General features: G+C 37.5%; 1 protein-coding gene across 2 annotated transcripts in view; it reads right to left on the bottom strand.

Moving 5' to 3' along the window:
• The window catches only part of WWC2 (WW and C2 domain containing 2), a 96,167-nt gene that overhangs the window by 38,325 nt on the left and 30,287 nt on the right, over positions 1 to 27,555 (bottom strand). For both annotated transcript variants that reach the window (XM_059844576.1, XM_059844577.1), the window contains 6 exons: positions 22,682 to 22,791; positions 10,063 to 10,266; positions 8,997 to 9,073; positions 4,341 to 4,420; positions 1,530 to 1,659; positions 707 to 853 (listed from right to left, as the gene is read on the bottom strand). In XM_059844576.1, the coding sequence (XP_059700559.1) occupies positions 707 to 853; positions 1,530 to 1,659; positions 4,341 to 4,420; positions 8,997 to 9,073; positions 10,063 to 10,266; positions 22,682 to 22,791 (748 nt within the window). The remainder of the gene's footprint in view (positions 1 to 706; positions 854 to 1,529; positions 1,660 to 4,340; positions 4,421 to 8,996; positions 9,074 to 10,062; positions 10,267 to 22,681; positions 22,792 to 27,555) is intronic.

Below are 27,555 nucleotides of genomic sequence, written 5' to 3'. Positions count from 1 at the left end.
CAGCAACTGCACTGAAAATTCTGATCTACTATGAATTCTGTTGAACTCAGAATTTAGAACTATGTCAGTGCATTTCAAAGTTAGACTTTAATAAATTTGTTACAAAACATAGACAAGCTCTTTGTGTGGAAAATCTTGTACACTTTCTTACAAACTTAGCTTGCAGAACTTCAAAGAAGATATCAAAATTAAACAGCTTTCTGTGTATATAAAATATAATATCAGTGAAACAAGGTTTTAGTAAATCACTGAACACTAATCACTAAGTAGTTCCATGAACAGTTTTTCAGCTGTGTGAAATGAAATTGTGCTTTTAAATTCTGAGATCTTTTTTCCTGAAAATTAAAAAAAAAAAACCATCTTCATATTTAATAGGTCTGTATGGTGAAACATACCCTACAGACAGATCAAAAAGAATACTGTCCACTTCTCCTGATCGTCACTGTACTGGAACTATTTGACTAAATCAGATTTTCATAAATGCTTTGTGACAGATGTATAAAGTTCATCTGAATCTTGATTTAAAATTCAAGGGTAAAAAATCAGAAAAGTAATTCTAGTGTGAGTTAGTCTAAGAAATTCTGTGAAACAAGTATACATATATATGCTATCTGCAACAGCAAACAGCCATTTGATTCCAATTCCATTAACAGTAGCATTCTTCCTCAATTTCTCTTTACACTGGACAAAATGAAAAAAAGCTCACCTCACCAGAAATGTCAGTCTGAGACCCTGTATCCAGAGTTTGTCTAGGAAAACACAGCTGTGAGTTTACAGAGCTGGAACTCAAGTCTGGTTCAGATGTTTCAGTGGTTTGGTCAACATTGAATTTTTCCCTCAGCTTTGCAAGACTCTGTCCAGGAATTAGAGAAAGAAAGTGGCATTAAAGTTCCTTTGCACTTTACCATGTTTATACCAGTTTATCTCCAACTGATATTTACATAAAAGACTCCATGATAAAAATTCTGGGTTTATTTCAAATTAAGCAACCCATCCTTTTAATCAAGCCATTCATAGGTGACACTAAGGGTGACCAACACCTGTGAAAATGTAAAAGCTACTCATTTGGGTTTGTGTCTGTTTTGGGACTTTGTGTTTTTTAATTTGTCAACCAATTATGAGTTTTGCTGAAAAGAAAAAAAAAACAACTAAAAAGGAAATCTGCTTTCAAATATGGAAACTGGAAAATTTATTTTAGGAAAACTTTCATTGATTTACAAAATGGTCAGGCATCTCAGAATATATCAATTTTGTCCGCTTAATATTGTAAATTGTACTTTAGAGGTAACATATGCATTGTACCTTAATTCAAGTTCCAAAAAAAGCTATATTCTCTGGCACAGAGATGTTTTTGATCTAGGAATGTCACAGGCTTCAGTTTCTGCATCTGAAACTTAATTTTAATACTAGTTTGGCCCAAAGAGTTTTGAGAATCCCTTGAAAGTATAAAATGTGAAGTATTTATCATCAGGGAAATGAGTCATGTTAAAACAAATCCACACAAAACTTCCATTAACCAACCAAAATACCTTCATTAAATCTTGTTTTTCTCTCTCGCCTGAAGTGATCGCCTTTCGGATGGACTTCAGCTCCTTCAGGATGGCTTTGGCCTCACACAGCTCATACCCACTCTGGCCTCCAGACATTTTTTGGTCAATTCTGCGGAAAGACAGAATATTTATAGCAGATAGAGAAAATCATACTAATGTCTCTGCTGTTCTACTTCAGGCAGAAGCAGAGTTAGAGAACAGAAGGGAAGAAGGTGAGATACCGTTGCTTTCAACAGGCATGGAAAAGAAAAATGACATTGAAATCTCCATTCAAATACAATTTAATCCTTGGCAAAAATGACAAGGAGCACAGAGTTATTGCTGACAATACTGTCAAAATTCCCATTCCCACCATAACTCTCTGCAGCATAAAGCAGCTTTTGGATACACCTTTCATGCTAATAACTGTGCTCCTAAGAGAAGGAGAATTTATTTCAAGTAGTATCCTTCCACCCAAAGCCACAATGGGACACAGGAAGACAGGCTGGCTTCTCGGCACTAATCAGCCTTTCTGAGCAGAAACATAACCAGCACCATTCTTGTCTCAGCTTCCCTCTAGCTCACTCTAATCCTGGGCATTAACTGTCTGGAACAGCTGTTCTGCTCAGCCAGTCACCAGGCTCTCTTTATTCACAAAATCTCTGGATAATTATTACCATATGTCATAGATTGGACAATTCCTGAATCTAAATTCCTGAACTACCAATGATTTTAGAAACTGAAACCTGAAAGTAATAAAAGGCTACCCTAAACTTAGAGAAAAAAAAGATGATTCATTTTAGTATTTCCATATTTCCTTCAAGAACTACACATTTCTCTGGTCTCTAGTTTAAGAGTATTTCATAGCATCATGAAAATTACTCAGCTGTGCTTCAAAAATTAAAACCAACCAACAGCCATCTTGATAAAAATCAAGCATTTAGTAGAGAATAAATTCTTGTATAATACAATTGGTTTTCTGTTTTTTATCATCATCCATCATCTCTGCTGGAAGTTAACAAGCCTTGTAAGTGAGGAGTGAACAAACCAGAAGTGATCATGAGCATCCCCAGCAAGAACAGCAACTTGCACAAAACACCTGTAACTGTATTCTATTTTTCTAAAGTTTTAGACACAAAAATATCAAAGTTCTAAAGCAGTCTGTAAAGCTGTGAGCATGTCTGTTCTCCTTTCCTACATTCCAGTTTTTGTGAAAACTAAACTGCATTTGTGTAAGGAAAATACCTCTGTGACTTGGCAATCATTCCTATTCAAGGACATACTTATTTTAGCTTGAAAGTTCCTCAAACTCTTTCATAGGCAGGCTATTACTGTCTGACAACTCTCAATTTTTGGTAACTTACCAGGTTGCTAAGGTCAAATAGATACAGGATACACCAACAATTGGGATCATGAATGAACGGTTGGGTAATACACCACATGCTGTCTAGTAATATGACATGCCACATTCAAATTGCTACTGCTTTATTCTGTATATAATTAAGATAGACAAGAAGGATCTCTGATATATAAGATATTCCATCATCCTGTTTTAAATTAATGGGATTAGTACTGTTTGAAAGTGGCTGACTGAATTTTAAAAACAAACGTCCATTGTGTTTCTGTGGAATGCTGTTGACAGTTCCTGAAACATGCTTTGGATTCCTATCAAAATGGCTTGTGGGCAAGCTGCTTTAAAACAATACTTCATTGTTGAATTAATATAATAAAACCAGCATGATTGGCTAACCTTTAATCCTGGGACAGCAGCATGAGTTTTTATTACCTTAAGCTTTAGAATCAATATGTCTTTCTTCTTTTAAATTTTACTATGAATGAGGTCTGTTTCATGGTTAAATTCAATCAACTATCCTTGCTGGTCTGTATATATTTAAGTAACAGGCAAATCTTACATTTCTGTTTTAGTCAAAATGAAGGAGAATAGAGACTTAACTGGCATCTTCCTAATGTGCTGAGGATTGCTTCTGCTACTGGAACTACTAAGGGCAAGCAGCTCAGCATTTTACTGTGGAAATGTATCCTTAATGTATGGGTACGTACCACAATGTGGAAAACAGCTAGCATTAATAAATTCCTCTTCACTTTGCTCAAGAAAACACACTTGTTAGCAAGGTTTCCTGTGCAGCTAGTTCTTTATGGTGACAGTTCCAGTAATGTTTAGTATTTTAGGGCCTAATGTTGGAAGGCAGGAGCAGCAGGGAGTTCTTAGACTGAAAAAAATTAATTCCCTAGTAATCTATCTGGTTAAATACCCAGAAAGCTCACCCGGTTCAGCATCAGCCCTTTGGACACCAGGCATCCCAGCAACTGGAACAAAAAAAGGCGGGTCTCTAATCCTCAAATTGTGACTAATTTCCAACCCTGCAGAGTTGTGTACCATTTGTACCTCCAAGAGCAGCACCTTTCTCTTTCTTTTGAGTACATAGGTGGGGAAAGAGGAAAGAAAGACCTATGTACCTTTTCAAAACTTAAAAAAAAAATTTAATCGGACACAGAAAACAGCTGATTTTGTCCTTGGGTCCCCTGACCACTGCCCTTTTTTCTGCCTCTTTGCAACACAAGCTACCTCATGACAAAAAAAAAAAAAAAAAGAGGGGAGACAAATTTCTTATGTTAATACTTGCACAAAAGGGTTGCCATATCCACAGATTTTCCATTTCCTAACAGAGTTATTAGATTCTCATTCTTCTCCACAATAATTCTCTCAGATAAAACAAATTCAATTCCATGCCAAAGAAAAGAAACCCTGTGACTGAATTAAGTCAGTTTCTGCTATTTTCATTTACTCACTGTTGCAGTGTTTCAAAGCCCTGCTCCTTGTACAGCAGCTCTTGCTTCATCTGAGAGAGCTCCCTCTTCAGCTTCTTAACCTTGTGTGTTAAATCAAAGCAAGAGTTAGAAAATTCCTCTTGTTAAACGATGTAACACATGGCTTTAAACAATTAAAGTATGCACTACATCAGATGAGAGAAGAAGAGTAAATTGCTCTACTGACACACATTAAAAAAAAAGGATCTTATCTCTTCCTGATGTCTATGGGCAACATGCTTTAGTATTAAAGGGACACAGGCAGATTAAATCACATTCCTTATTTGTATTGATACCACACTGTGTTATTAAACCTGAGAGAACTTTAACAAGTAATTTACTTCTCACTTGTTAAGCATGCATTCCAACTGTCCTACAGGGACATGTCTGTTTACTTTTAGTTTTATTATATTTTCACTTTATAATTCCTGGAAGCTGTTCAGTCATTTGCACGGTAAAAGACAAAATGGACTCTTTTTTCCCCTAGGAACCATCCATTCCTTTAAAGCTTTACAGACACTGGATCCCTAAATATATAACTCACACTTATTTAATCCAAAGAAAACAATCACTAAAGACATACGAATAACAAATACAGGTGTCTATTTAATAAAAATGTCTTTGGAAAAATATTCCCTACTCTTCCTAAATCCGCATGGTCAATTGCTTCTTAGCCTTAATATTGCTATTTGAGATGTCAGCAGAAATTAATATACTACAAAATACTTATGAATCAAGATTAAATTAAAAAATCCTCCATTTAATTTTCAATGTCGTATTTCCCAAATGTATGAAACAAAGTTTTAGGAACCACCTAAAAATGAATGTACTTAAACACAAATTAATCATCAACATACCCATAGAGACAAATGCCTCCTTCAAGTGTAGAGTCCAAGATTTTGGCATTTATACATGCACAGCTGGCTAGTTTGCACTCTACATAGTAGCCAGATATTTTAGGCTTTCTAATTTTCCAATCATTAAGGTGAAAAAAGGAAAAGCTAAAAGTCCAATTCTGTCACTTATCTCTGTAAAATTCTAGCTTGTTTTTATAAGCTCCTCAGATATTAAACTCTTGAAAAATTTATTATACTAATATCATGAACTTAAGACCATTTTAACTGAAATTAATTTCAAAATATGCCTTTAAGATATTTTGTATCCATATCCCCTTAGACTTCCTACTTGCTGATATTCTTCAAATAAAAATAATTTAAAAGAACAAAACAAAAAAAAAGTATGATTCCCAGCATGCCAGGTAACTTAAAGTGCTCAGCATTAGCAGCTGCTGCAGCTCTCCAAAAGACTTAAAATGCTTTACATTTCTAAAATAACTAATGATTTACTCAGTCTTTGTAGGGGTTTGTGAATGATACTTAGACATTCCAGCTTGCAGTTTCTGGCTAATGTATTTTCTGTGACAGAAATAAAATGCTTTTAATCTCCATTTTCTTCAAAGCAAAATCTGTTCTCTTGATGAGGGATTATGTTCAGGCTTTCGGAAACTATCATACTATCATCACTAGTTGCTTTACTTGACAAAAAACTGGTTTTATTTTGACCATACTGAATAGTTATCATGACAAATAGACAATTTCTCCAAGTACACATTCAGTGCTCATCAGCTATTTTCTCCTTGACTAGTATGAAAACTCCAAGAATAATTTCTCAAGTGTTCTGATCAAGGTTAAGGAAAATGAACAGATATCATCTCTGTGTTCCAGCTAAAGTGATGTGTAAAATATGAAACAAGTCTGAATTTTTCTGAAAAATACAAAATAGCTAAACCTTTCCCTCTCAAGATCAGAAACATGTATTTATATTAATAACAGAAGGCATACTTGATTTCAACTCAGAGGACTGCATCTCTCATAGACTCTTACATTTTTCCTCAAGATCATCTTCTGAGTGTCCTCTGCTGTACTTCATCATCATTTCATTATCAAGAAATGTGAGTTGGGTGCATTATCCTAGGAGGATGTGACCTACATCGTAATATAGTCTCTGTGTTTACTGCATCATCCCTGCATTAAACTGTTCTTAGGCTCCTTGTCTTCTCCTTCAAAACTTTCACGTAACTCCTGCTTTTTCACAACTCTTCACTTGTTCTAACATTCACCCCCCTCCTACTGCTTCTGCACATCATCTTCAGTCACCTGACAGATCTCTCTTTCCTACTCCTAACCACATCTTCAAGCAGGCTCCTGTGCTAACCTCTTTCTATTCCAGCACTCAAGTCCTACTAGAACAACATGGTCACCTTCCCCAGCCCTTCCACCCCTTGTTATTTATAAAGGTGCATTTCCTACTCACTTGCTGCATGTGCATAAACTTTCTGTGGTCACATATGCTTTGTGCTGTTTGAGTTACTTGCTCATTGCTAATTAAGACCCCAAATGGCCCCACTCAAAAAGCCTACTGCAGGATGTGATCCCTCAGTTTTAGTCTGGTGAGAAAAATATTTCTTCTCCTTCTTATTTCATTTAACAGGTGTCTGATTTCTGTCATATTTTCTCCATGACCTATTGCACAACAGGCAGTTCATGTATCCAGAAGGCTCCACACACGTCTATTACACACAAGGAAAAGGCCAAAGGCCAAATCAGACCTTCCTCAAATGCTGTTTCCCCTTCCAGCCACCGTTAACCTGATGATCCCAGTAAGCCTCAGATACTGTCAGACACAGAAATATGTTTAGGTACAACTGATCTAAAAAAAGTGTAAAATCTAAGTAGCTGGCTGGCAGCTTACTAATGACGTTGTTTCTCATTAAGTCCATGCATGCATATACTGCAAAATGCCCAAAGCTGGAGTATTAGCAAGCATCTTCCAACATTCACATAAGGGTAAACTGTGGTAACAGCCATACCTCTCTTGCCATCTTCCATGACAACCACTTTCCAGCCCTAGCATCACAGGGTTCCACTTTTTCTTAGCTCAGTTTTCATATCCAGTGGCTTTGGATGACCACACACTTTATGCTGACACAGATACTCTTGGACTGCACCCTTCTAAACTCTGCAGACAAGATTCAGGTCACCTATTTTAGGCACATATGCAGGACTATGCAATGCCAATATACCAGGAACCTGCAGGATATTAGGCTCCGTGACTCCAAGAAACAATGAAGAGAGGAAAGCACCTCCAAAAAGTGATAAACATTTCTGACTCTCACCTTGGTGAGCAATTTATAGATCTGCAGTCAATGCTAATGGGAAAAAGTGAGCACAGGACCATGCCTGAATTTTCCCCTCTTGACAAGTAGATGACTATATTTAAATTTCATCATGTTTAGTTCTTCAACAACACCATCCATTTCCTAAATATACTGGTGCTTGCCTTGCCAAAGGAAACATCTGTTACTGCTCCATTCATTTTAGAAAGAAGCTATTGCCTTGTTTCTTCTTTCTTGTTCCTCATAAGGTCCTTACTACCTTTGATTCCCCCTACTAAGCTTACAAAATTTCTCTTCCCACCCCCAGCATTTGAATAAGTTCCCTTACTGATCACCATCCCTTTGCCTTAATGGATAAGGGACTACAAATTGAGATTGGTAAGGATAAACAGGTGTAGTCAGGAGGGCAACATCCAGACATGAGTTTTAGAGTGCACTCCATCACACATCATTTATACTGGGTTTTTAAAGTTTAATGAGCTATTCCACAGTTCCTTTCAGACATAAATTGTTTAGATTCCTAATCACAACTCTTACTGCAGGTGAAGGAGGATGTTACTCTCTGAGGCTTCTATGAGTGCTGCTCTGTGCACAAACCAGGAGAGGGCAAAGGAAGAGCTGAGCAAATGCTGTCACTTGTGCTGCTTCTGCTCCCGTGGGGTCTGTATTTCAGCCCACATGGAAGAACTGTGCTGTGAGGTGCTATCTTTTTAACATGCAGACTTTGATGTATTTTTTTCATTACTAACTACAGAAAGTTTAGGCTATCCATAAAGCATTATATGCCACAGCTGAAATAAATTAAATCCCCATAGATATTTTAAATGTCTTGCACACCGTTTCTTCCCTATCCAAGAGAAATTCACTAGGGACTAGCCTGTGAATGAAAGTTCTTTCTATGGAGTTTGTTACTAACTGTACTGAACACTGCTGACCAAATAATGGATTTGTGTTCATTAACAATTTCAAAATCCAAACACAGACTTTCATCCTTGATCTGAACTGCTGCATTTTGACATAACAGAGGGGTTTCACACCATTATTGAAAAATATTTTTCAAACCAACAGAAACTTCTGAGGCAGTTCAAGCAGCTAATGATGCATTTCTCACAGAAGAAAGATTGTGTAAAAAGTCATCTAGCTGCAGCTCACCTTAACCTACTACTTTTCTATTTTTACTCTTCCTTTAGAAAACAAAGGCATACAATTGAAAATAATTGTCATATTTATTTAAACCTACATCTAATTAGAATATCTGTCAAAGTTTCCTTAAAAAGTGTTATCTGGAAGCACCAGAGACAGCTTTAAAAATTAATTTTAAACCTCTGAATGGTATCTAATTAGACTATTAGGAGGTTTCAATACCAGGGTACAAGATAAATCTGCTAGTTCAAGCAATGCTTATTGTATAATCATAAACTTGACAGACAGAATCCAAATGAACATGAGTTAAGGACTCTCACCCTTAATCTTGTAGTGGAGATTTCAGCCTTCAGAATGTCAGGGTCATACTTTGTGCTTGATGAAGAGCCTGAAAACACTTTTTTAAAAGAGACAAAAAAGACAAATATTTTAAGTACTTTTAGATCACTAATTAGTCCCTTCCCTGATGAATCCACATTGATCAAAACCCTACAATGTGCTCAAAAACATATAATGCTTTGAAAGTGACTGCCTTTTATAGAGCAGTCATCATTGCAGCACGGCAATAACTACTGAATAATCAAAATTTTCCCCTTTTCCCCCTCCACCACTATATGGTATCTCTCCTCCTTTACTTATCCCAGCATCCTTAAGTAGAACCATATTCTCCCTGACTTCCTATTTCTTGGTCCATCTTCCTATTCTTCTAGCTGAGCCATCTTGCAATCACTTTCTTCCTGCAAGTTGTAATTTCTAAGGAGATCTCAGGAGAGGATTTATTCAGAAGTCTCAGAGATCTGGCACTCAGTTCTTCCACAGATGTACATGCTCCTTTCATACACTACTGCTAACAGAGGTGTTTATCCAATAACAGGCCTCTGACAGTGCTTTTCCAGATGCTGATTCCCTGGCCAGGACAACAACCTGCATCTATACTCTACCCCTGCTCACAGCACACAGGCTACAAAATTATTGTCTGCTGTTCCTATAAATCAGCAACACATTCCCTTCTTGGTCTATTGCAGACACCTGTCAACCCTGAAGGGTCATTTCAGCAGGCAGCCAGGAAGGCAGGAGATCCTCCTCACCTTGAACGTAGATTTGGCAAAATTTTGTCTCAACAAACTGCATGACAAAATACATTTCAGAGCCAACTGCTCTAAATCGTGGCTCAAAGGAATTCAGTTATATCAGAGAGAAGAGGATTCTCTCCAGCAGAATATCTTTATTCTAAATAAATAAATAAATAATGTAGGGATGCTAACTCTAAAAAGGCCAGAATACAAGGAGGTCCTAGCAAACCTTGAAAACTTATCCTAAAGAGAAACAGGATCCCCTGCAAGGCAGAGATCAAAGAAGCTACATTGTATTCTCTACTGTACTTACAGCTTGTACGAGAGCTTGATTTTTCTTTGTAGGCACCATTCAACCGTACATACTCATCCAGTGCAAGTGCTAGTCTCTGTTCCTTCACCTGGTACAGTTCCTTCTGGGTACTGAGAGCATCCTGGGCTATTGTAAGGTAATCTTTTAACATTCTCTCTTGTTCTTGCCGCCATTGTTTCCTGGGATCTTCTATTTGTGTTGTTTCTTTATAGGAGCAAAATAAATTATTTAAAGAGACCTCTGCTGAAACCCACTGACAACTAAAATTGCTTCTTTGCCAGTAACTCACAGTTAGAGCAGTCTAAATCATAGTTTGCCTTTGGTTACTAAGCAGATGCTTCGCTTCCTCTGCCATTGCAGTGTGTGTAAGAAACAGAATTCAAGGAATCAGTTGCAAAATTAGAAATTAGAGTAAAATAGGCAAATGCTTATGCAGATCATTCCCATGTTGTCAACCTTGAATTAGCAACATCCTAAAACTCAAAAAGAAAATATATTTTGCATCAGAGTATTTGGAAATAATAGGATCAACAAAGTCTTTCAATGACATCTTAAACAATGCATTTTTGAACAAAAACTAAAAGCAATCTTAGCTATTACATTTTTTAACTCCCTTCCTCCCCACTTCATTATTTTTTACAGCCATATGTTATTCATGTTTTTAGTGGCTATCTCTCTCCTTTTGCTCTATAAAAACAATTTTATCTTTCCCCCTGTAACTGAATAATAGATCATTAACTCTCCAGCTCACCTCACCTAACTCCATCCCTGTGCCTGCTAGACATCTGATCCAACACACAACTGTCTTTTATGGCCAAGAGACAGGGCTGCCCTCAGAGGGCACTTCCGTCTCTCGAAGACAGGTGTCCAAGATACGTGGGACCAAACCGCTCTTTTGAGGTGCCTCCTTCTTTTCACTGACTACTCAGGTAATAAAAATGAGTAGGCTGGAGCAGGCCTTTAATTTACAAAGGGCTTCAGGTAACATTTTAAGTCCAGCAGCCACACACAGCACAGACTTGCATAGGACACATAGACAAGAGGATCAGACATAACAGAGATATGACATAAGATCGATCTAATTGAAGATTTTAAGATTTTATTTCTAATGCAAACATACAAAGAAGATTATATATGGTTGAATGTTCCAACTTATCAATATTTCCTGGCTTAGGTCAGCACTTTTTGAAGCTGTACAATGAATATTCTTCCTCTAAAGCTGTACTAAGTACAAAAATATTCCCATAAGACATAGCCATGAAAAGTTTGAAATCTAAATGCAAATGTGCACCACTCTTCCTAAATTACATACTGTAAATCTGCATAGATTACAGAGATAAAAAGTAAGATTCAGTACCAAAATATTTAAGTGCAAAGTATTCGCTTATGAATTTTTCTGCAAAAGCAGTAGGCACATTTATTCTCTGGGTTACATTTCTGTCACTTTAGTCCTCTGAATTGCCTTACTGTGGGAATCAATGCAGGGGGGAAAAAATGGGAACAAGTGGCTGAAGATGTGGAGAGAAAAAAGAACTGCAGCCAAACCAACATGATTGCTCTAAACTGTAGCTGAAGTGCACTCTTGGGAGAAGGCACTCTTTCAACTCCATGTAAGAAAACATATTTTGTAACAGCAAAAGCTGATAAGGACAGGATCTGGTTAATAACGATTTCTAACAGTGACTAACTACCAGTTTTTCAAAAGCATTTTCTCTTGTTAATATCACAATAACAGAAAGACATGCAAAGAAAAAGCAGCATCCCATAAAACAAACCCTGTAGAATCCTAAACTGACAATCTCTATGGAACTACTGATGCATTTAAAAACAATTAAATACATAAACACCCTCCCTCACCATTTACAAATGTGACATTTCTACTCGGGAAAGGCATTTCTTGGATGTGCACAGTGAATGCATAGAGAGAATAACCCACATAAACCCAAGTGTGGTGCATAAAAGATTAAAGCAGAAAAGCTTTATACACAGTTGGTTTTCCAATAACTCCAACAGGAACACTCTCTCAAAAAAACTAACTATAGCTACAGACACACATACACCTACATCCGTGTTTACAGCCACCTGCTCTTTTACACAAAGATATTGGGCACACAAAGAAGCAAATCAATACCTTTTCTCTCCTAAATGGTCAACACATGTTCCTATCTGTGCCCACTTATTGTTGTTGTGCTTTAACACACTGCACATTCACAGTTATTTACACAAGATAAGAAGTGCTGCTTTCCAGAGTTGTCCTTTTTTATGAAGCAGGTTGAAGAGCATGAAGCAGAATTCTCATGGGTCAATGATCAAATACGATAAACGCAGTTATGGTGGTTTTTTAGATGAATGTAATGATGTGATTGTGTTTTAAGAGTGCAACCAGCAGACACCAAATAATCTTACAAGATTGGAAGGTCTCATCTTCGAGCACGTTGTAGGTAATTGCTTTGTAGGTTTTAAGTGAGGATTGCTCAACATGCAGCCCAAAGACCAAATGTAGCCTGCAGAGTTCTAAAACATGGCCTACAGATGCCCTGTCCTTGTGACTGCAAGAGAAGGACAAAGCTGATCAACAGCAGATTATTTTCTATTGCTGACAAATACAATTAAACATTTCCTTTTTGCTTCTCTGAGCTGCAAGTACAAAACAAAACTATGATTATATGAGCTAGCATCTTTTATACTGACAGTCATAAATGAGTTAAAGGTGACCCTGCATTTAAAAAAACTGCACACTAACTTCAGCAAACCAACATTTGAGTATTTGCATGTGTAGGTGCACTGGCTGGTCAAATTATTCTCAGTCCATTCTAACTGCATGTATTTATTCTGGAACAAATACTCAGTTGTGAAAATACATTACCATGGAAAAAACAAAGTAGTATGGAATGACTATCCTAGAATTGTTACTCAACTTTTACCAAACAGAGAAGACTGGAGAATTTTACTATGTACTTTTCTTAAATAGTATGAATTAAAAAAACCCAAAAATGCATATCTCTTGTCTGGCAAGTTGTTCATATATATATATATATACACACACATATATAGACATATTTCTAAAAACATGTGCCTGTATAACAGCACCATATGTTTGTTATCTATACTTTTCAGTTATCTCTATTTTCATCAGTAGGCTTTCCTCCATAGAGGAAAAAAACCCCAAAGACAGAACTATGGATGATATTTTTGTTTCTGTAGCACTACATTTTGAAATGTAGCACTGAAAAGTATGTTCATTTGAGCACATACACCTTCCAAGAGCTGATAATTTTCTTTAAAGCAGCGTTCTTTCAAAAACAAATATTTATACTTCTCAGAATAAAGCCTCAGAAAAGATAAGGATTTTTTTCCTTGGACAAGAATTTTTCAAGCACCTGCTGCTAAGGTCAAACTTCTACACACGAGAATATTATTGGGATAGTTACATGCAAGTGAGGGAAAAGTTTCCCGAATATTTGCACATGAGTTGTGAAGCCTTTCATGCTTAAACCAGAGTGAGATTTAAACCACAAAGAACACCCAAACTTTTTCCTCCCCTTATTATTCAACAGCTAATGTAAAATAAAGTAGGGAGATCTCATTTCTTTTCTAAGGCAGATACATGTTCCCACTGGGGACTGCAAGAGGATGCCCTATAACCCTGTCTGCAGTAGATACGAATAATGCAGCAGATTGCCAGCTGGGCAGATGGGGAGATGTTATTTCTGCTCCTTAGGTGAGGAGTAAGCATTGGTAATGAACACTAGACAGAGCTGTAGAGCTGCATCTGAAAATGTTCTGGAAAATGCAAACTGGACTTCAATAATCAACAGTGGAAAATTAACAAATCACCTACTCTTGGCAGGGCCTCTCCAACATTTTCTGCATAAACTTAGGTATGAACAAAAGGAAGCTACTTCACATGGATCTTTAAACAAGTAGGCTTCATCAGGCTCTATGAAGACCACAACTTAGATTAAAAATCAATAGTGTATATCAACTTCCTCTGTTCAATCACAATGCAAAAATAGTGATCCATAGTAACAGAAAGAAGAGGATGGCAGTGTGAGTAATACTCAGGTTACTTATTCCTAATTTGACCTGGATTTAGCATCATGTAAACAAAGGTTCTTGCAAAGCAAAATTATTCAATTCCATTAAGATAACTTAATATAAAACAAATTAATTAAACTTGAAACAAATTACTGCAAGTGCATAGTTAATAAATGTATTAAAAAAACCCAATAAACAAGCAGTTTATTTCCTCTTATTTTTACAGATCTGAGTGACTATCCACACTGGGGGGAAATTCTGTGGTCTCACCCAGCGGAACCACACAAATGGCAGGATGGCATGCTCCACCCAAGGACGTTCCTGTCACTGAAATGATCACAGCCCTGTAACATAGAAGAGGAAGCTGTGCTGGCTTTAATCACACTGCTGTTCATGAAATGCACTCTTCCTGGCTCACTGCCAGCAAAGTTTGATACAATTAAACTCAGCAAAAAAAAAAAAAAAAAAAAAAAAAAAAAAAAAAAAAAAAAAAAAAAAAAAAAAAAAATCTGGCCAGAAAAATAATTCAAAATCAAAATGTCAGGACTGACTTAATGTCTTGGAAGTTTTGTTTATTCTTCTTTTGGCAAGAGCATGCTTCAAGGGCAGCAATGTTATGCATGTCTTTGTAATTATACATAGGATATATATTATACATTGGATACAGGAGAGAGTCAGACATGCCAAATTTTTTAAAAGTAGGTATTTTCACATGTTACATTCCTGTCTGCTAGCAAGTTCTGCCAAATTTTTACAGTCTACTTAAACAGAAGGAAACTATTACTTTATCAGCAGTAAATCTTATTTCCCTAAAATAAATGGAATTACAATCCCACTAGAAAATCCCACTGGGAAAGGAATGGCTCCCTGACGCCCCACTGCTAGACATAAAAGAATTGGACATTTTACTACAGGATTAACAATATGTGGAAGCAATAGTTTTCCAACATCTCCCCTTGCCAAAAAAAATAATAGCATTGACTGGCTCTAGAACAACCCACATGTAAGTTGTGTTCAGTCAGAGACAGTTGCATTCAGACAACACAGAGAACAAATACTCTCAAGAGGTTCCTCTAAAAAAACAAGCCAGATATGCTAGATTGCTACTTGAGGAGGACACATACACACCCAGAGGAGACAAAACAAGTACATACTTTGCATTCTGAAGAGAGAAGTCTCATCTGTTTAAACATATGCCCATATTATTTCAGCTTGTAACTGTTCCAGAATCACCATCTCAGAAGAGAGGCGATCCCAAGGGAAATTAACTGACCTGGCAAGAAATGAGGACCAGAGACATAAGATCTGTAGGAAGGAGAACAGGGGAGAGTTGCATGCCACAGCTGGAGCTGTGTAATAGCTCTCATTTTTGTCTCTTTTAGTGATGGTTTCTACCATGTCACCTCAAACCCACAGTCCCCACCATTAGACATTCACATGTTCTCCCTACACAGTCTGGTACTTACTCAATCCAGGACAGTTTATCTGATGTACTAAGCCCACCCAAACACTACCTGACTCTAGAAGATGACATGAAGGGAGACACACCATGTACTAGCAGGTTAGGTGAATTGTGGCATGGTCCAGTGAGCCAGTACAAAGTAGGAAGAACAACTCAGCTGGGGAAAGATCTTTTTTCTGGCATCAGTAAGCCTACTTACAGTTCTAGTAATCCATTGCATTCTTAAATATTGATCTACTCATCAATATTGTGCACCTTCTCCCTCATATAGTAACTTGCAGAATATTCCCAAGCCTGGAAACCTGGACTACCAGACAGGAGGCAACAGAACTGCAGTGGCTGAGCCCTGAAAAGGGTAGCTGTGACTGCTGCAGAACTACTGCTCCATGCCACGGCTGAGCTCGATACTCTGGGTAAAGGTGGCAATTTCTCTACCTGAAACAATAAGTGATGAAAGGATAACTCCACTACACCTGATATCTCTGGTTATCTTGCATAATAATTGCAGGACTACCCCTTCCAGCCAAACAAACCCCACCTTCAAGGGAGTTGCGCAGACCTCGAACCCCTACAGCCAACAGCCGAATACACTCAGGATCCCTCACCACTGGAACTGCTCCTGAACCTAGCTGCTGAAGAAAGTGTACCAGCTACATACAGATTGGTTTTTCAACAGTCCTCAACAACTTTGCTTTGGCAGGACTACATCCTATTCCATGGAGGTGGCTTGAGAAGGAGATACCTTCAAAGCATCCTACTCCATGCTGAGGGCAAGCTCTTGGTTAAGGGCTGCAGGCAAACCAAACTAGGGCCAGGCACAGCAAAGGGGAACCAAGATTTTAATGGTAACTTGCACAAAAATGTCTCAAGATGGCACAACAAAACCAAGAACAACCCTCTGACATATAATATCAGAAGAGGAAGAATGTTGTTGGATACCAGCTACCACAGGATAGTACAAGTTGGATAAAGTGGTGGTTGATTAAAGCAATTTCATCAACAACATTACCCAATCACTATGGATATGTTTATTCTACAAGTATATCCCACGCTGCTTGATAAACAAACCGGCTTTCAACCCTCCAGTACTTTTGCTAGTTTCAGGGAGAATAACCAAGTGTTACTAGACTGTCTTAAGAAATGTACTTTATTGCTTACATGGTAAATGCTTTCTGAATTTTTTTCCTTACTCCTTTCTTTTCCCCCTGTTTTTTAAAATACTTGCAATTCAAACTCAAACAACTATAAAAGCAATTTGTACTCAAAAATTTGTGGAAGGTTTCACAAGTAAATATTTCGTCATTTCATACTGACATTTTTGTTCAATAGGTACATAAAAATAAAGAATTGCACATTACAGAGACAGTAAGACCATGCAAGCCAAAAAGATGACATATTAAAAATGATCTAACACATTGCTTGATACTCAAAGAAAATCACATTCTATCACATAATTAAATGGAATATGGGTTCTAAAGAGAGACATGGATGAAAACTAGATTATTTAGAGTATGTTCAAAACTGATGTCTCTAGAGCTTGTTTCCTGCCATCAAACTTTCACACAAAAAGTGACCCCTCTCTTCCAGACACTTTTTTCACTTTTCCATTAAATAATTTTGTGCTTGAATTTGGGCAATGAGACAAAATGAGAACTTTTTCCAGCTATACTCTCCAAGTATGAGCAGATTTCCAAAAAAGATTAATTCAAAGATTTTTACTATTAGTTTCCTCTAGATATGGGGCAGAATACGCTTATATATTTCAGAGTGAAACACAGTAGAAACTCTGAGGATTTTGTTCAACATTATCAAATAAGCAGGTAATGTTGTGCTGCCAAGGCTAGCAGAACAAAGACATAAGAAAAAGATGCAAGTATGATCTTAACATAAATGCCAGCAGGTAAAACCATCTTTTATCCAGAGTCTTCACTACTTGAGCCCCCCTTCTGTAGCCAGCATGCACCAGATTACTCTAATCTGTTCCTACAGCCAGAATGCAGAGAAAATACCTGCAAAAAAGGTTCAGGGTAAAACATATCACACTTGGGTTTCTGCCATGTGTGTTTGCTGACAGCAGAGTCCTCACAACTGATTGCATGCCACCACTTGCTTAGAAGATGGTGGCAGGTCATGGGAACAAACAGGGCACATTTGTGATGATATGCATTTGACTCCCTCAAGCCACCGGTAATTACAGACTCGTGGTGGGATTTTCAGATTCCTCCTTTTCTGAAGATCAATCCAGCCTACTTTCATAGATGCAGATTTACTAGACTCCCAGGCTGGAGCAGTCTGTCCACAAAAGTCCCTGCCTTAGATAAACCAGTTGCACAAGCATAAACTAGCATGAAAACTTTTAAGATTACAACAAGAAATAGAACTTTTATACTTAAAATATTGTGCGGCAAGTGTGAAACAGTGTAAACAGCTAGGCTTTTCTCTTCTTTTTTTTTTTTTTTTTAGCATCACTGACTCAATTTTCCTTTTCTTTGTGGATGAAACAGTGATAGAAGGATGTTTCTGGAAAAGATACATTTATGCTTCCAAAAGGGACAGTTAAAATTAAGTAGGGAGGAGCTGCAGAAGCAGAGAAGATAGTAGTTCAACTCCTTTTTGAAGAAAAGTGCTGGGTGGAGTTCAGGGAGAAGAATCATCTTATTGAATACAAAGTGCAAACTGGCAAAAATAAAGTGATGTGATGGTCTGAAATTGCACAGGGCTAGGAAAAACTACTTTTTCCAATCGTTATCTTTTAAACGCCATCACCCATTGCCATTCTGCTACCTTTGCCATAAACATCACTAACAGCAGAGTATTTGTTTTATGAGTTAACTAGATCAATGCAATGAAGAAAACAACCATTTGCCTTGTTATTCCTGAGACTTATCTGAGAAGATAAGAATTGAAAGTAAATGGGGTAAGTTATTTAGGAACAAATAGGGTGCTGAAGGCAAGGCAGAACTTGTCGCAGTATGGGATCCCCTTAGACCATGCTCATCAAACCAGAAGTTTCCATTTTTTTCTGCCACTACCTGCACAACTGTTCATCTAAACATACCATAGATTGATCCAGATCAAAAAACCTGAGCAGCTGGGGAAAGGGAGAGCAGGTGGAAAACAACTCACACCTCAGGAAGCAGAGGACTTCCCTGTTGTCCATGTTTACTGCACATCCTCACGTAGACACAATGTGGGGACACGAACTGGATCAAGCAATGGCTGCTACTTCAGCTGCCACCACCACCTGAGAAGTGCACCTGGATGTCACAGCCTCAGAGTTAAAACTATTTTCTGGCACAGAATAGAAGAAAATTCAAGGGTGTAATTTCAAAATGCCTTTAACCACTGCTACTGTGAAAAGTAGCTATCCCTCCATCTCTTCCACCTGACTGTTCATTCATATCCCCAGGTCACCTTCCTTTTCTTGCTTGCATAAATAGAGGTGTGGAAAGGAGAACAAATAGCAACTTTCCCCCCCCCCCCCCCCCCCATACCAGATTAGTTTCAACTTGAATCAGCTCCCTGATCTGATTCACTGTCTGACCATGCAAATGTTCATGGCATTACAAGCAAAAACATTGCAGAGACAGAACAAAAGGCCAGAGGTAGCAACAGAGAAGGAACAATACTTTCAAAGATTATATCAGCTTAAAGGTGTTTGCAAATCCAAGTTCTAAGAACATAAATGTTTACATCTCAGACACTTAATGCTTGATGTGGAAAACCCTACAGAAGAATTGGAAAAAATTTGAAAGTGATAACTTCACCTGCAGATATATGAAATAAAGTGGAGTAATATGTTATGTGTTATTTTTAGTATGGCCTTGAGTTCCTAACCATGTTGTTTAGCAAAATTAGTAAATGTTAGCAAATTAGCTGAAGTAGATGAACACATGAGAACAGATATTCAGTAATGCTTATAGGAGTCAACAGCATAAGTCATAAAATCTTTGGGCTCTCCCAAACCACAGTAATAAGGATCTTGCACAAAACAAACTCTTCAGGCCCTGCCCACCAAACAATATCCTTTCAGTCATCCTCTAACAAAGGCGGCTACTGAAGCACAGGGTAAGCATTTAAGTTCTTACAGTATGAGCTACCCAGATCATATGCATGTTCTGCCTTGCCAGATGGCCTGTAATCTGGTCTCCTTTGAAGCTGAAAGCATCACATTAAAACTCCTAATTGGGGTAATATATTCATAAAGTAATGACCTCAGTTGGTGCTTCTCAAAATGGGCTACATCATCCAAAAGGATCATGAGAAAGCTCTAAGGCTATTGAAAAAGCCAAACTGTATTTGGGGGTGAAAAAAAAATTAAATATAGAAAATACTGAAAATGCGAGATTACAATAAAACTAAATTATCCTTAAACATATTGACACCAAGAGAATCTGAGGGATCGTTCTACATCTGCGGACTGCTCCTAGACAACTCTTAACTCTCTGCAGAAGAGAAGAGTAGGCTTTTCTCAGGTTTATGTTGAAAGAAGGGAAGGAAAAAGATCAAGACAAATAATTGCACAGATGAGGAAAGTATTTTGAAAAAAATAATATGTATATTGTTTTACATAATTTTTGAAAAAAATTACTTTATAAAAATTCAGTAGAAGTTCCAGAACTTTGCAAGGTGCAATTGCTTTCTCCAAATTATTGAGGAGTTTTGTCAATATCCACTGCAGCAAGTACCTATCTGATCATTAATGGAAACTCCACCCTTAACATTTTCAACTTCACATTTTTACAGAAAAGGAGGGAACAACCATGAGTAACAACCTACTCCTCCATAGCTCACTGGGCTGGCTTGAGAAATGTAATAAAATTGGAGTCATCATAGTAAAACTGGTCCAAGTCCTGGGGACAACCTGAAACTTCACAGTTGGATCAAATGTACCTTTGTAGAGAGGCACACAGTAGGGACAACACTAGAAAAACAAATTAGAAAAAGGACAGATAAGAGAGAAGTTGTTCAGAATAATTAATTATGGGATGCTAAAGGAGAGACTCAGTGGGCCTTCCCTCAAACATTTTGCTGAAATAAATCCAGCCAGACGGCAGTGAACATGAAGCATCGTTAGTCACCTCTCCCTACCTAACACATGGGAGCAGATTTCTTCCCAAGGTGCTATCCCTCAAGCTGCTGTTTATGAGTCCTGAAATTCTACTTTATCCAACCTGTTTTTCAGGCATTTATCTATTTGTTCTTCCTCCTAGCAGTAGGTACAGTTTTCTTCCCTCGTTTGGCTTCTTTGTCCAGTAGCAGAGAGAAAAAACCACTTATTACAGAATTAACACTTAATACACTTTCAAAAGAGTAAAAGAGTCTTCCTTGTTCTAACATAGCCACTGTCCTGACAGGGAATTTTAACAGCTCAAATCCAAAAAGCATACTCAGCACATCTGACTTGTTACAAAACTAATAAAGCACTAAGCAGACACAAAACCTGGTTTCTAGAAAGGCTTATCTCCACTCATTTCAAGTGGCCTCCATACCAGAGATTTCAACAGCATCAAAACATTGCACATGCCCTAGTCAGATGAAGTAGAAGTTATCATCTCCATATCTGGGGCATCAAACAAATTACCTACTTGTAAGATTCTTAGGCAGTTTACCACCCAGCAACTGAAGAGTACTCTCACCAAAACACCGTGCAAAATACAGTGTACAAAACTAGTATACACCACTTTACAGTAAGTTTCGCTGAACTTGCTACAAAGGAATACATATATTAATGTAAGAGGAATCAAAGGTAGTTTCTGAACAAACTGAACAAACAAGGGATGGAAACTACTGAACAAACAAGGGATGGAAACTACCTTTAAGTATATCAAAATTTCAAACCATTATTAGCTCCTAATATTCAGGAATTCACTTTCAATGCACAGGAATAGCATTTAAGAGTAAAGAAAGCAGTTAAATTCTTTCTTAATAAAACAGGCAACAAAGCTACCAGAGGTTTTTAGAACTGATTAAAAAATTTGAACATGCATGAAAAAAATAGAGCACAATCAGAGCACAGTGATCTGAAAGCCCTCTCAAAACACCCAGAAATGCAACTTGGCTCTCAAATTTTTACTGGTATATGCCCTATAATTTTGGCCAAAGCAGAAGTCAGAGACAAGTTTATGCTGATAACCGCATTTAGATTCAGAAGAAAACCCTTTCCTTTCTTCACCTTTTGAAGTCAATCAAGGATGCTTGCATGTTTAGAAGTTCATGAGTGCCTAACACTATATGTAAGATCAGAGGACTCTCATTGCAAAGCAAGGCTTTGTAAATAAGAGCACACATGAGGCTATTGGGTGGGATACAGTTCAATATTAGGTGTTTATGTGCAGGTGCTTAACTGCACAGCTGATATCTAATGTCCCATTCTAGTTATCAGAGTTCTAGTCCAGAGGTAACCACCAACCAAAGGAGGTTAAATCATCTCATCTGCAAAGCAGACATCCAACCAGTCAGCTACCTCACATTTTACATTACACCAACTGTACTGACTAGAGATCTTGTGACTGCAGAAGTGGCTTAGACAAGGCAGGGTGGATTCACTTGCCCATATATTTGAGATGCCATTCAGAAGGCCACTGGTCTCTTACTGTCCATGCCACATCTACTGACCCTGTGCAGTTGCCTCTGCTAACTTCAAGCATCTGAAATGGCTGTAGATATCTGCTAATTTTTAGGTAAGTATAGGTACTGCTAGCACAGATGCACATACCTAGATTCAGGTGTTGATCTCAAATAGAACCTTTGCTATTGTGCTGTTAAAGACTATTTCTGGGAAAATAGAAAAACATATCAACATGGAGTAATAAATGTATAAAGAGAAAATAGAAATGCTTTCAGGAATATATTCATTTCAGCAGGCCTAAATAGCATTGTATTTCACATTTTGCTAGTTTTACATGCTTGAGACATATTTACCATGCAATTAGAAATATACATAGAAATGGATGTCACCATTTTGTACCAGCAGATTTTCTTGCAAGCATTTAAAAGCCAATAATGTTATACCAAAGGGCAAATTTTCCCCAGCATTTTGATTCTAATTAAGACTTCTGAATCTAATCAAGATGAGCTGTCTTTTATAACCGACGTGGCAAACCAAAAAGTACTTACGGTTTACGTGGTCAATGTAGTACACACCAATCTGAGGATCGTACGCGGCTTCCCATCCCCATGGCAATTCATCCCCGACACAATCCGCAAACGACAAGGGCTTTGTTAACCTACAACAAGGAAACAACTCAATGATACAGCTTTTCTCCCTTCCATAGGTCTGTTATTCATATTAATTCCTAATTCTATTATGACAGAAGGTAAAGAAACATAGCAGGGAGAAAGGAGAGCAAGTTGTTTTTTTTCCTCATAGAGTAGAACATATTATTGCAAACATTTTTCTGTACAGGAACTCAAATGAGAAATCCACTGCAACACCCTTCACATTTGACAGTCTAAAATTAAACAACAACCACCAGCTTTAAAAAGAATAAATTATCTATATTCCTATTTGTCCCCAAGAAAACTGGACCCTTCAACCTTGAGTCAGTGAAGAGAGCGCAAGATTTCAAGATCACTGTTTCTAATGACCACGGAAAGTCAGAAAAGAGAATACAGCCACCTAGGATGCAGTTAGCAGCACTTATCAATCCCTGCACTTGACTAAAACAAGCAGTAGTGTGCACAGAGTAGACATTTTACAAGTAACATTTAATGGGCCTTGGATGTTGACATATTGCTTTTGCAGGAAGACAGACTATTAAAGTTTTTCACTTTAATAATAGAGCACCTATTTGTTATAAGAACTAGAGTGATAAATATAATACATGGGCTCTTTTCCAGTTGAGGCTGAGCAAAGCTTTATGTGATCATCTTTCGGTCCTTTTTTAAAAAAAAAAATTAGTGTTGAGTTTCCTATTGATAAATCCACAGATAAATGCCATCTCTAACACAGTGATATATTTAATAGAAAGAACAAGAGATTTAAGGTTTTATTGTTGCCATAGTGACAATAAGATTAAGTAGATATCTCGAGTTTCAAAAAAAAAAAATCCACTGAGAGAAATTTGTGGGACACACAAGCAGCACTCCTTTGCTCACTGCTGATTACGTTTCATCACCTAAGACTTTTTTTTCATTTCACCATTTAAATTCTATACAAATAAAAAGCTAATTCATATGTTTCAGGATTTTTTCTTTATTAATTCCTGACCAAAAGAAACAGGTTTATTGACACTTTTGTGAGAAAAGAAAAAGAATAGTACATTTTACCTTTTACAAACTGAATTGGATTTTGTGTACAAAACACCAGATAGAAAGTACTTTATAAAAATATTTATTTCTTTATGCAGCTGTAAAAAACAAATTTAAGCACAAATTTGATTTAGAAATCATTGCCCTCTATTATCTTTATTATTGTCATATCAATGGATATGACCTACCAATTCTTTAAGTTGAACATTATTTCTCCAAGCTAGGGGTGCACAAATCACAAAGAATAAGGCTCTCGGGATTCAGAATGTTTTAAATATTGATTCTTTTTCAATTTATGCAAGTATAACACAAATCTGCTGATTTATTGCCACTTATAAACTGCTACATTAACCACTAAACACACCAAAAACTATTATAAAATACAGATGAAATTACCAATGTGGAATTCCATTTGGATCACCAGAATACAAAAATACAGATTATAAGCAGCACAAGTAGGCTGTCAACTTGCCAGTGATTTCCAGGGCCAGGAGGTCTATAGCAAGCCAAGCCTGTGTATTGTATCCTCTCACACAGCTGACCTGCATCTTTAAATCCAGACACTGGTACAGCCCTGAGTGGGGCTGCTCCAAGGACTCTCCAGAAACCCCAGCTCTGACCTGCCAGCTTGCTCCTCCTCTGGGCAGCAGAAGCAGTGCTGCCATGGCCAGGGTCCAGCTGTGCAGCTCAGCAGGCCAACAGCTGTCCTAGTGCTGCCATTCCAAGTACACCTGCCTATATGCTGCCTACCTGTAATTACCAGCACCACTTCAAAGATCACTGTTCTGCTATAAATAGTAATTGCTAGAGAGAAAGGGATGGCTTTTAGGAAAGCAGGAGAAGCCTTTCAAATCCAGGATAAACACAAGCACAGTTTCAGGCAGGCAGCATGCAGCAGGCTGAACACACAGCATCCATGTCAAAGAGTTCCCAGGCCACTAATGCTCAGAGGAAGCATTAGTGAAGCATCAATCACAGAAAAGCAAGAGTGCTTTGGTGAGTCTGGTTAGTCATGTGAACAAGATGTGCCAACTTCAAGGGCACACCCACCTGTGAAGAAAGTCCTGTCTCAAATTTGATTACAAGTGTAGATGTTCGTGAAACAAAGTGAATAACAAAGTTCAGTGTCATCCTTGCCTCAACATTATAACATTAACTCAAAACTCAATTCATGTAGTTCTAGTACGAAATATATTTGAAATGCCATATAGCAACATAGAAATCACAGTATGGACTCAAACTCATATGAACACAGCCAGATGGTTCACCAAAGTTACACACCAGAGCTAGCAGCAGTCATGACATGATTTTTAGATCACCTCTACAGCAGGGATATAAACCCAGTACATTCCTGACTTTTCATCTGCACTCTACACCAATTTTATTTTTAATCAAATACTTCTTACAATAAATAGCACATTCTCTAGTTGACTCTGATCATGCAAATGTTCTGTCCAGGTGTTCTCACCTGTCCAAAACCCGATATGATAGGAATGAATGGCAGCCATTCTCTCATCCCAGACACTCCATAAATTAAAGAGACACTAAATCACTGTAGAAAAGTACTTGAGTGACCCCACACTGGACCTTAAACAAAATGAGAAGAGGGAGACATAGGTTCAAAAAGGCAGCCAGTACAGGACAATTTGTTTTATGAATCCTGCTCTGCTGGATCATGCTTGGACATCACATCCTTAAGTTCTGAACTATGTCAGAACTGCTTCAGAGTAGATTTTTAAAACATGAGAAGGTTTGTACATAATAAGATCACAATTACCTAAGAGGGTAACATTCCCATTACTCCCTTTTTTGTTCCAGAGTCTTTTAATAGCACACAATTTTTGAGCCTGATGCATCATTTTACAACTGAACAGCAATCAGCACAACGTGATTGACACCTGATTGCTTATGGCCTTCGGAACTCAACCACTATTTACTTTCAAAATACATATGACAAATGGATGAAATTAACACAACAGAAGCAAGGAAAATTTGGAAGACAAAGTTGAAAGCAGAGAGTTACAAGATGTAATTGGACAGGAAATAATATCTAGGAACAAGGACTGAAGGAATGCTGTCTGTGTGAAGATCATTATCTGTGACATATAGTAACCGATGACAGATGGACTACCATTACAGTCATTAAATGTCATCCCAGAAAAATGAGGTTTATTGCACCATAATAGAGGATTAAATGCTGCATGTCTTGGGCCCTGATATTCTAAGGGTAGTTCATAATACTTAGTTTCAGTTTGTAGCCATACATTTAGATGTTCTTAAAAGAATGCCAATACTCTAAAGATGACTTCAAAGTCCACATTTAGTATCCAATGAAGTTCAATTAGTTAATAAAAGGTTTGGATTTCTTTAAAGCATATCATTAAGCTTAACTATTCTCACCTAGGGGTGCCTTTTTTTTTTTTTTTTTTTAACCTTAGTGAACAAGAGGCAGGTGTGCATAAGGAGAGGTGGCTATTTTAAGGAAAATCAGGAAGCATTCTGCAATTCCATTATGTAAACAACGCATGATTATGTTAATCACTTTACAGATGCTTGGGGAGACTTAGGAGACAAATACAGCTTACAAATTGAAGACCTCTATAATCGTATCAAATCCACATTTTTCTTTAAAGTTTTCAAAATACAGAGTTAGCTAGCTAAGCTCTTAAAATGTAGATTCTGCAATGATATATGTGTTGTCATTAGCAGATGTTCTTGCTTCTACAGTCATACCTGTAAGAATAAGTCTGTAGATGCAGCTAAAGTCAATAATGAATCACAGAACCACAGCATATTCTGAGTTGGAAGGGACCCAACAAGGATCACTGATTTAACTCTTAAGGGAATGGCCCACAGGGGGATGGAACCCACAACCTTGGTGTTATGAGCACCATGCTCTTAAAAATATGAGGGTGAAGACACCTGAAATGAAATCATAACTGCAGACTGTTGGACTGTCAGTGCAGAAATACTGCTTCATTTGGACAACTTTCTTATTTGATGCAAATCACATTTTGAAGTCCCCAGAACTCAGAAATACATGAAAGACAGGCTTCTTTCCAAGACTGAGGTCCACAAAAATGAGGCATTTATTACATATAGCAGTTAAACTATCTTTATGCCAAGATATAGACAGCCCATGATATTTCCCATTTCTGTGATCTGAGAATATCAAGAAGCATGTTCTTAAAAATGTGTATGCACATATACACACACACAGAGACAGACAGACAGACACATACACACACTACTTTGAACAAACTGTTCTATGCAAGAGAAATGCTGGATTCTGCTGCATTCCTTCTCTGACTCCTTTTTTCACCAAAATCCATTCAGGATTAAATATACTGTAATAATGAAACATAAATTATACATATTATGATTAGCACTCTATTAATAGAAAAAAGAAGAAGGTTACAGTAGGCAGATCTTAGAAAATGGCAGCGGGGGCAGGGGGAAGAAAACACATACATGAAAATAACCCCACCCCGCTCAAACCTGAAATTACCTCAGTTAGAAAGGAAGAAAACACACGTTTTACACGTTTGTAAGAGGTACACAAATACCTGAGAATTATTAACAGGTTCATCTTAATGCCTTCCAAAATTACTTCCAAGAACATCTCCTTTGCTGTGGGGTACTTGGCCTACAGTCAAGATTTGTAGTTTGGAATTCAGTTGTAACTAGGGTCAATGCTCAACTTCTATAGCAACTTCAATGTGCATTTGAGAACTTTCTCC

This window comes from Haemorhous mexicanus, chromosome 4 (assembly GCF_027477595.1).
Source record: "Haemorhous mexicanus isolate bHaeMex1 chromosome 4, bHaeMex1.pri, whole genome shotgun sequence".
NCBI lineage: Eukaryota > Metazoa > Chordata > Aves > Passeriformes > Fringillidae > Haemorhous > Haemorhous mexicanus.
Note: the sequence above shows the minus strand (reverse complement) of the source record. Positions and strands in the feature narration are given on the sequence as shown.